This window comes from Sinocyclocheilus rhinocerous, unplaced genomic scaffold (genome assembly GCF_001515625.1).
Source record: "Sinocyclocheilus rhinocerous isolate Xijiao unplaced genomic scaffold, SAMN03320098_v1.1 scaffold4515, whole genome shotgun sequence".
NCBI classification, from domain to species: Eukaryota; Metazoa; Chordata; class Actinopteri; order Cypriniformes; family Cyprinidae; genus Sinocyclocheilus; species Sinocyclocheilus rhinocerous.
The window spans coordinates 60,689-70,490 of record NW_015636038.1 but is presented as its reverse complement, the minus strand read 5'-3'; the positions used below and the strand labels follow the sequence as shown (position 1 = coordinate 70,490).

The window sequence follows — 9,802 nt, the reverse complement described above, 5'->3', positions numbered from 1 at the left end:
ACACACACACACTCACACACACACTCACACACACACACACACCCACACACTCTCTCTCACTCTCGCACACACACACACACACACACACTCGCTCTCTCTCTCTCACACACACACACACACACACACACACTCACACATTCTTCTTTCTTTCTCTCTCTCTGTCTCTCTCGGTGTCAGTCTGTGCCAATCAAACCACCACAACACTGTGTTTGTTCTGCATTTCAAGTATCTTTAATGCCGATGATTGGATTCTGTGTGTGTTTTTTCTCCTGTCCAAACAACCTGGAAATATTTAGAAGAAAAGAGGCATTAGACAATTGCAGGGTGTGTCAGTCTTATCGTGCTTCATGTCTCTCTCTCTCTCTCTCGCCTCTGGAGAGAATCTGATATCCATGAACAGTTGTGCTGAAGGAAGGTATCTGGGCTTGTGGCTGAAGTTGAGAGTTCATTATCAAGGCTGATTTGTTTATTTCCCTCAGTGAGGTCAGAGAGGCTGATGGATCGGCAGTGAGCGGCAGCGCTGACCGAGACCCTGATCAAACCCCTGAGAAGCACCTGAACACAGCACAGGTACACCCGGCATCAGTCAACCGCTGGCTTATAACAACTCTATTTTGACACTATTTTTGTCCCATGCATTGCTATGGGTTTCACTGTTTATTACTGTTCATTTCAGGAGTCGGTCGCCCAAAACTGTGCAGCGTGTACATGTCCGTTGGTCTTCTTAGCAGCACAAAAAACAAACCTTTTTGTCAAACGATGAATTATGAATGATTATAAATAGAAGCGTTCAAAGAGTGCTCCCTTAATAATCACTAGCATGCTGTCACTCACTTCAGATTTTGAGAAAACCTCCGTTGTAATCAATGAAGCTGACTGTGCAAACACAGTATGCAGCAAAGCATGTGTCAAATCCGTTTCACCAATACACTATTATTACAGTTTCAGCTGAAGGTGCTCTTGCTTTCGTAGAGCCGGGCCTGGTTTGAGCTTTAAACTGGGTCAGTGGCAGCAGAAGTCCAGGCGGCTCTTCATCTGTCTGAGAGCGGACCCGTCAGGACCTGTTTAACTCTGATCCGGCAGATCTTTCACAGAATACAGATGCCCGAGATTGCAACAATAACTTAGGTTTTAATAATCGCTCGCACTCTAAGAGAACAGTGAGTCCACACCACAACTATAACGATAACCACACAGAGGAACACTGTCATGGGAATCACTTTATTTCCAGCTGATGATATATACTTACATTATTTTTGAAATGTGGTTTAAATATATTTACTAATTAGTTTAATTTGACAACTGATTAGCCATAGGCGTGTAGCCTATACTTGATTATGTTCTGTTTAAGTGTTTGTACTTCATATAGTTATATATTTCTCTCTATCCCATCTCTGCCAACAGCTGTGAGCGAGTTACAAGAGTGACGTCATCATCTATACCCCGCTTTTACTCTTATATTACGAGTTTCTCAGTAACACTTGGCCTTGAGAGTTTTGTGAACAGGTTTTAAGCTGAAACTCCCAGCTAGGAACTCTTTGGAGGATTAAGATAAAAATCTAAAAATACGGCCCAGTGCTCAGTTGCATAAAATGATTAGATAAGTTAAAGCTGGAATACACTACATAACTTTTACCCAGATTTTTGATCTGATTTTCAGTCTGGAGAAGTTGACGCTAGTTGCTGAAAGTCGACAGATTTCATAGAAAACCCGCTGCTGTCTGATGTTCACGACTCTGATTCCATCCAGTCAGAGGATATCCGACACGTTTGATTCTGAGCCGATTTAAGAACATGCATTGTTTGTATTTGTCATGTGCCACATGTTTCTGCTAGTGTGTGATGCTCAGTGTTTAGTGTGTGATGCTCAGTGTTTAGTGTGTGATGCTCAGTAGTTTAGTGTGTGATGCTCAGTAGTTTAGTGGGTGATGCTCAGTAGTTTAGTGTGTGATGCTCAGTAGTTTAGTGGGTGATGCTCAGTAGTTTAGTGTGTGATGCTCAGTAGTTTAGTGGGTGATGCTCAGTAGTTTAGTGTGTGATGCTCAGTAGTTTAGTGGGTGATGCTCAGTAGTTTAGTGTGTGATGCTCAGTAGTTTAGTGGGTGATGCTCAGTAGTTTAGTGTGTGATGCTCAGTAGTTTAGTGGGTGATGCTCAGTAGTTTAGTGTGTGATGCTCAGTAGTTTAGTGGGTGATGCTCAGTAGTTTAGTGTGTGATGCTCAGTAGTTTAGTGGGTGATGCTCAGTAGTTTAGTGTGTGATGCTCAGTAGTTTAGTGGGTGATGCTCAGTAGTTTAGTGTGTGATGCTCAGTAGTTTAGTGGGTGATGCTCAGTAGTTTAGTGTGTGATGCTCAGTAGTTTAGTGGGTGATGCTCAGTAGTTTAGTGTGTGATGCTCAGTAGTTTAGTGGGTGATGCTCAGTAGTTTAGTGTGTGATGCTCAGTAGTTTAGTGGGTGATGCTCAGTAGTTTAGTGTGTGATGCTCAGTAGTTTAGTGGGTGATGCTCAGTAGTTTAGTGTGTGATGCTCAGTAGTTTAGTGGGTGATGCTCAGTAGTTTAGTGTGTGATGCTCAGTAGTTTAGTGGGTGATGCTCAGTAGTTTAGTGTGTGATGCTCAGTAGTTTAGTGGGTGATGCTCAGTAGTTTAGTGTGTGATGCTCAGTAGTTTAGTGGGTGATGCTCAGTAGTTTAGTGTGTGATGCTCAGTAGTTTAGTGGGTGATGCTCAGTAGTTTAGTGTGTGATGCTCAGTAGTTTAGTGGGTGATGCTCAGTAGTTTAGTGTGTGATGCTCAGTAGTTTAGTGGGTGATGCTCAGTAGTTTAGTGTGTGATGCTCAGTAGTTTAGTGGGTGATGCTCAGTAGTTTAGTGTGTGATGCTCAGTAGTTTAGTGGGTGATGCTCAGTAGTTTAGTGTGTGATGCTCAGTAGTTTAGTGGGTGATGCTCAGTAGTTTAGTGTGTGATGCTCAGTAGTTTAGTGGGTGATGCTCAGTAGTTTAGTGTGTGATGCTCAGTAGTTTAGTGGGTGATGCTCAGTAGTTTAGTGTGTGATGCTCAGTAGTTTAGTGGGTGATGCTCAGTAGTTTAGTGTGTGATGCTCAGTAGTTTAGTGGGTGATGCTCAGTAGTTTAGTGTGTGATGCTCAGTAGTTTAGTGGGTGATGCTCAGTAGTTTAGTGTGTGATGCTCAGTAGTTTAGTGGGTGATGCTCAGTAGTTTAGTGTGTGATGCTCAGTAGTTTAGTGGGTGATGCTCAGTAGTTTAGTGTGTGATGCTCAGTAGTTTAGTGGGTGATGCTCAGTAGTTTAGTGTGTGATGCTCAGTAGTTTAGTGGGTGATGCTCAGTAGTTTAGTGTGTGATGCTCAGTAGTTTAGTGGGTGATGCTCAGTAGTTTAGTGTGTGATGCTCAGTAGTTTAGTGGGTGATGCTCAGTAGTTTAGTGTGTGATGCTCAGTAGTTTAGTGGGTGATGCTCAGTAGTTTAGTGTGTGATGCTCAGTAGTTTAGTGGGTGATGCTCAGTAGTTTAGTGTGTGATGCTCAGTAGTTTAGTGGGTGATGCTCAGTAGTTTAGTGTGTGATGCTCAGTAGTTTAGTGGGTGATGCTCAGTAGTTTAGTGTGTGATGCTCAGTAGTTTAGTGGGTGATGCTCAGTAGTTTAGTGTGTGATGCTCAGTAGTTTAGTGGGTGATGCTCAGTAGTTTAGTGTGTGATGCTCAGTAGTTTAGTGGGTGATGCTCAGTAGTTTAGTGTGTGATGCTCAGTAGTTTAGTGGGTGATGCTCAGTAGTTTAGTGTGTGATGCTCAGTAGTTTAGTGGGTGATGCTCAGTAGTTTAGTGTGTGATGCTCAGTAGTTTAGTGGGTGATGCTCAGTAGTTTAGTGTGTGATGCTCAGTAGTTTAGTGGGTGATGCTCAGTAGTTTAGTGTGTGATGCTCAGTAGTTTAGTGGGTGATGCTCAGTAGTTTAGTGTGTGATGCTCAGTAGTTTAGTGGGTGATGCTCAGTAGTTTAGTGTGTGATGCTCAGTAGTTTAGTGGGTGATGCTCAGTAGTTTAGTGTGTGATGCTCAGTAGTTTAGTGGGTGATGCTCAGTAGTTTAGTGTGTGATGCTCAGTAGTTTAGTGGGTGATGCTCAGTAGTTTAGTGTGTGATGCTCAGTAGTTTAGTGGGTGATGCTCAGTAGTTTAGTGTGTGATGCTCAGTAGTTTAGTGGGTGATGCTCAGTAGTTTAGTGTGTGATGCTCAGTAGTTTAGTGGGTGATGCTCAGTAGTTTAGTGTGTGATGCTCAGTAGTTTAGTGGGTGATGCTCAGTAGTTTAGTGTGTGATGCTCAGTAGTTTAGTGGGTGATGCTCAGTAGTTTAGTGTGTGATGCTCAGTAGTTTAGTGGGTGATGCTCAGTAGTTTAGTGTGTGATGCTCAGTAGTTTAGTGGGTGATGCTCAGTAGTTTAGTGTGTGATGCTCAGTAGTTTAGTGGGTGATGCTCAGTAGTTTAGTGTGTGATGCTCAGTAGTTTAGTGGGTGATGCTCAGTAGTTTAGTGTGTGATGCTCAGTAGTTTAGTGGGTGATGCTCAGTAGTTTAGTGTGTGATGCTCAGTAGTTTAGTGGGTGATGCTCAGTAGTTTAGTGTGTGATGCTCAGTAGTTTAGTGGGTGATGCTCAGTAGTTTAGTGTGTGATGCTCAGTAGTTTAGTGGGTGATGCTCAGTAGTTTAGTGTGTGATGCTCAGTAGTTTAGTGGGTGATGCTCAGTAGTTTAGTGTGTGATGCTCAGTAGTTTAGTGGGTGATGCTCAGTAGTTTAGTGTGTGATGCTCAGTAGTTTAGTGGGTGATGCTCAGTAGTTTAGTGTGTGATGCTCAGTAGTTTAGTGGGTGATGCTCAGTAGTTTAGTGTGTGATGCTCAGTAGTTTAGTGGGTGATGCTCAGTAGTTTAGTGTGTGATGCTCAGTAGTTTAGTGGGTGATGCTCAGTAGTTTAGTGTGTGATGCTCAGTAGTTTAGTGGGTGATGCTCAGTAGTTTAGTGTGTGATGCTCAGTAGTTTAGTGGGTGATGCTCAGTAGTTTAGTGTGTGATGCTCAGTAGTTTAGTGGGTGATGCTCAGTAGTTTAGTGTGTGATGCTCAGTAGTTTAGTGGGTGATGCTCAGTAGTTTAGTGTGTGATGCTCAGTAGTTTAGTGGGTGATGCTCAGTAGTTTAGTGTGTGATGCTCAGTAGTTTAGTGGGTGATGCTCAGTAGTTTAGTGTGTGATGCTCAGTAGTTTAGTGGGTGATGCTCAGTAGTTTAGTGTGTGATGCTCAGTAGTTTAGTGGGTGATGCTCAGTAGTTTAGTGTGTGATGCTCAGTAGTTTAGTGGGTGATGCTCAGTAGTTTAGTGTGTGATGCTCAGTAGTTTAGTGGGTGATGCTCAGTAGTTTAGTGTGTGATGCTCAGTAGTTTAGTGGGTGATGCTCAGTAGTTTAGTGTGTGATGCTCAGTAGTTTAGTGGGTGATGCTCAGTAGTTTAGTGTGTGATGCTCAGTAGTTTAGTGGGTGATGCTCAGTAGTTTAGTGTGTGATGCTCAGTAGTTTAGTGGGTGATGCTCAGTAGTTTAGTGTGTGATGCTCAGTAGTTTAGTGGGTGATGCTCAGTAGTTTAGTGTGTGATGCTCAGTAGTTTAGTGGGTGATGCTCAGTAGTTTAGTGTGTGATGCTCAGTAGTTTAGTGGGTGATGCTCAGTAGTTTAGTGTGTGATGCTCAGTAGTTTAGTGGGTGATGCTCAGTAGTTTAGTGTGTGATGCTCAGTAGTTTAGTGTGTGATGGCCAGGTTTTCCTCTAATAATGAACAAAGTCAGCAAGTGTATGATGTCTAGTGTTTTAAAATCTGTTATTTTTACATTATGTAAATACATTTAATACATTATGTAAAACGTAATGTATTGCATAAAAACAGCTTGGTCTAATATGGATCTGAAAATTAAGACTGATTACCCTTTGGCTAACTGCTAATCGCTGAGACTAGTTTTTAGGGCAGTCTTAACAGAGAGGCTGAGTTTATGCAAGAAAAAATATCTTTCTTTCTTTTTGTTTTGAGGTAGTTTTACTAACGTTTTAGTTTTGTAACATTGTAAAACCCAGTGTTGGCAGTCAGGCAGTGAAGGGGTTAAGTGTTTGGGTGGGATGTGCTGGGGGAGGGGCGTGAGAGAGAGAGAGAGAGAGAGGCTGCTGCTGCTACAGGAAGAGCTCCGCGCTGATTTCCTCTCACGTTCTCTTCCAGGAGTCGCAGTCGTCTGACGCGCCGGACGGAAACACAGCGTCACAGACGGAGGACGGATCTCAAGGGGATGCCGGGGACTCGGCTCCTCCAAGCGCCTCCACTGTGCCCCCTGCTGATGGCTTCCTCAGACGCCTGGGCAGCCTGTTTCATTTCAGCCGGGCAGAACCGGCCGGAGCCCAGCGAGAGAGACTGAGCGACGCGGACAGCAGCAGTCTGACTACAGGACAGAGAGACACGCAAACAAGCGCAGAGACACTGGAGAGCAGAGGAGGGGCGGAACCACGTGATCCAGCGCTGGAGTCATCCGTGTGTCATTCAGAGCTCACACACACACCGTAAGTTACATCAGCGTCAGAGAGAGAGTGAGTGAGTGAGTGAGTGAGTGTGTGTGTGTGAGTGTGTGTGTATGAGAGTGTGTGTGTGTATGAGAGTGTGTGTGTATGTGTGTGTGTGTGTGTGTGTGTGTGTATGAGAGTGTGTGTGTGTATGAGAGTGAGTGAGTGTGTGAGTGTGTTTGTGTGTGAGTGTGCAGCAAATACGTTCACTTCTGTGTCCTGTTCTATTCTTTTGAGTGTTTGTGTGTGTGTGTGTGTTTGTTAGGGCTGCACAATTAATCTAATTTCTAATCGCAATTACAATTATGGATGCCACAATTATGTAATCGTTCAAAGCAGCAATTAATCGTTCAAAGTCCACTTATGTTATTATGTGTGCTTAAGATGCTTTTTTTTTCTTTCTACATGTTATCTTAAGGGTTTTTTCAGTGTTTTAATTTTAGTTTTAGTATAACACTATAATACCATTGATATTTTTATTTGATATTTAAAGAAGAAACCAATCCGATGTGTAGTTGATATTTGAGGCTTAATGCTATAGAAAAGCACTAAAAGTTTTTCAGTTACAGTGATTTCAGCTTGTTTATTTAAATATAAAAATACGCATGCAGTTGCATCAAACAATGGTATAAACATCATTCAATGTAAATTGTGATAATCGTAATTAATAATCGCAATTACAATTTCCAGGGAATAATCGACAATTATGATTTTTGTCATAATCGTGCAGCCCTAGTGTGTTAGAGTGTGTGTGTGTGTGTGTGAGTGAGTGAGTGAGCATGTGTTTGTGTTTGTGTGTGTGTTAGAGTGAGTGTCATGAGGACACACTGGTTTCTCTCATTCTTCACTCCATGTGACTGTGGGCCCCTGAGGCCTGGCGCCTGCTGATGATGTCATCAAACCAGCTGTGAACATCTAGAGTGCTGTTAGTGAGGATGACGTTCTTCATCATCATTTCTGCTGTGTGTCGCTGCAGCTCCTGTGTTTTACTGTATCTGTGATCACACACAGGAGCTGTTGATATGAGGCTGTTTCCAGATAAACAATCTGAACTCTGATGATTATGGATCATATCTGCAGTTTATTGAGCTGTAAACGGCTGCAGCCGGTTCTCTCAGTGTGTGACGCATTTCTTCTGTTCAGCAGTGTTTTATACAGGATTGTGTGTGTGTGTGTGTTTATTTGGTTATACTTTAGGCAAGTTTTGGACGTTTTCAATTAGAAAAACAATAAATAAACAGGTTATGTGCCTGTGTATACATATGTACTGTATTAGTCTAATCGTTATGATTAAGTGCATATAAAAGCAGTGGAAGTCTGAGAGATGACCTCGTCTGGTGAAGGTGTGTCAGGTGAAGAGAGCGTTGCTCGTGGGTTCTTCAGTTGTTGGATGGGACGCTGAATGAACAGACGGTGAAGCTGAGATGTTAGATGTCTTCTTCTAACCCTTAATCTTGAAGTTCATTGAATTCCAGCAGATGAATGGAGAGAAAAGCAAAAGTCATTGTCATGATGTGGTAAAGCAGTATGTTTAACAGCGATAGATAAATAAGAGGAAAATGTCTCGTATGTCATGTATTTTAGAGAATTAGGAAAGTGTTCAGAGGATTTCTGTAATGAAATGGCTTAGTATTGAGTCATGGCGAGCAGAAGCTTTACAGTCCGGATCTGTTCAGACAAGCCTGACAGGCAGACAGTTAATCAGCAGAAAGACAGCGCAGAGATCCGCAGGGCACCAAACAACACGAGAGCAGCAGAATACAGTCAGACGCCGCTCTCTGCTCGGACGGTTCAAACGAGCCCTTTAACTGCATCTGTGTTTCCCTGTCATCGTTCCATCAACACGTTAATCTGTGCAAACCTCTTTAAAGTTGAGATGTCCAGCTAGTTAGTGGTGTGTCAGTTTCATGCTCCGAGTGCAAGTCAGTCACTGGTGGTTCGATGTCCTGAAGAGTGAAACACTGTGATGTGACGTCACCTGTAGGTTTCTGAAGAGCGTTTTTGAAGCTCAAAGTGGGCGGAGCCGGCCGTCGCCATCTTGGCAGCGTGTCACTCCCGGATAATCGAAAATGGGCAAAGAGGCGGGAGCTGATTGCTGAAACCACGCCCACCTAGCTCGATGGTGGTGACGGCAGCGGCAATCCACCTGTCACTCAAAAGGCCACGTAGGCGACCAAACAACTGTTTCTTCATCATCACGTGCCCACACGGAGGCGCCGTCATCATGCAAAGAATCTGCGCAAAGGATCATGGTAGTCCGAAGTGTCCATCAGTTGTACCCTACGAAATCCTTCATTCCGAAGGGCCCTTTGAAGTGGCCAGTTTTGAGCACTTCGGTTTGGAGCGACACTTCAATATGGCGGCCATGATTGTTTTCACTCTGAAGTGCCCTTCACAGGGCGATATATCCCATTTGGAACGCACCGTCTATCAGTACAAGACACACCCCCTTACTGCTGATTGACTACAAGTGTGTTTTGGGACTCGGTCAGACACTACGGTCAAAACCGTTTTTCAAAAATCGCACGTGTGCACCTTAGTGCACGTTTAAGGATCGGCGGGCCGGGCCGCCACTACTTAGGCTAATGTACATAGCGGAAACCCTGATTAATCCTCTGTTTACTGATGTCGCCTTTCGTAGAGACAGTGAGGGGGACAGATCGGGTCACTATGAATCTGGGTGGGTCATGTCCCCCCCGTCCCTAGTGCCATCTGCGCGCCTGTGACTGACCAATGGCAGATGAGGGGTAGAGCAGAATAATCTGCCCTCAAAACATGACATAGGAAATACTGAACCTTTGATCAGAGATCTAGCTCGTGTGTGTTTGGTTGGGCATTTGGGAAGTTTTTTTATTGCAATTATTATTTAGGCTAATTATAGTGATTCTGTTTATTGCTGCTAGTGGTATTTTTACAAACTCCATATGAATAGTTAGACGTGTCACTAAATGCAGCATCTCTTCTTGGAGGATGGAGAAACAGAAGACCGCTGAACAGCCTCACATGAAATCCGTCTGTCTGTCTCAGTCCAAGAATAGAACGCATCAGTTCTTTCATTGTCTTGAGCTGACACTACTTATTTTTAAATTGTATTTATATCACAGTTGGCTTTAGATCTAAGTGTCTTGTTAGAGCTTTGGAAGGCCTGCTGGGAAATATTCTGCTGAAGCCTCCCTCTCTCCCTCTCTCTCTCTCTCTCCCTCTCCCTC

At 43.6% G+C, this 9,802-nt stretch overlaps 1 protein-coding gene across 2 annotated transcripts in view; it reads left to right on the top strand.

Moving 5' to 3' along the window:
- The window catches only part of LOC107747602 (uncharacterized), a 37,522-nt gene that overhangs the window by 1,441 nt on the left and 26,279 nt on the right, over positions 1–9,802 (top strand). For both annotated transcript variants that reach the window (XM_016562202.1, XM_016562201.1), the window contains exons 2-3: positions 480–570; positions 6,259–6,593. In XM_016562202.1, the coding sequence (XP_016417688.1) occupies positions 480–570; positions 6,259–6,593 (426 nt within the window). The remainder of the gene's footprint in view (positions 1–479; positions 571–6,258; positions 6,594–9,802) is intronic.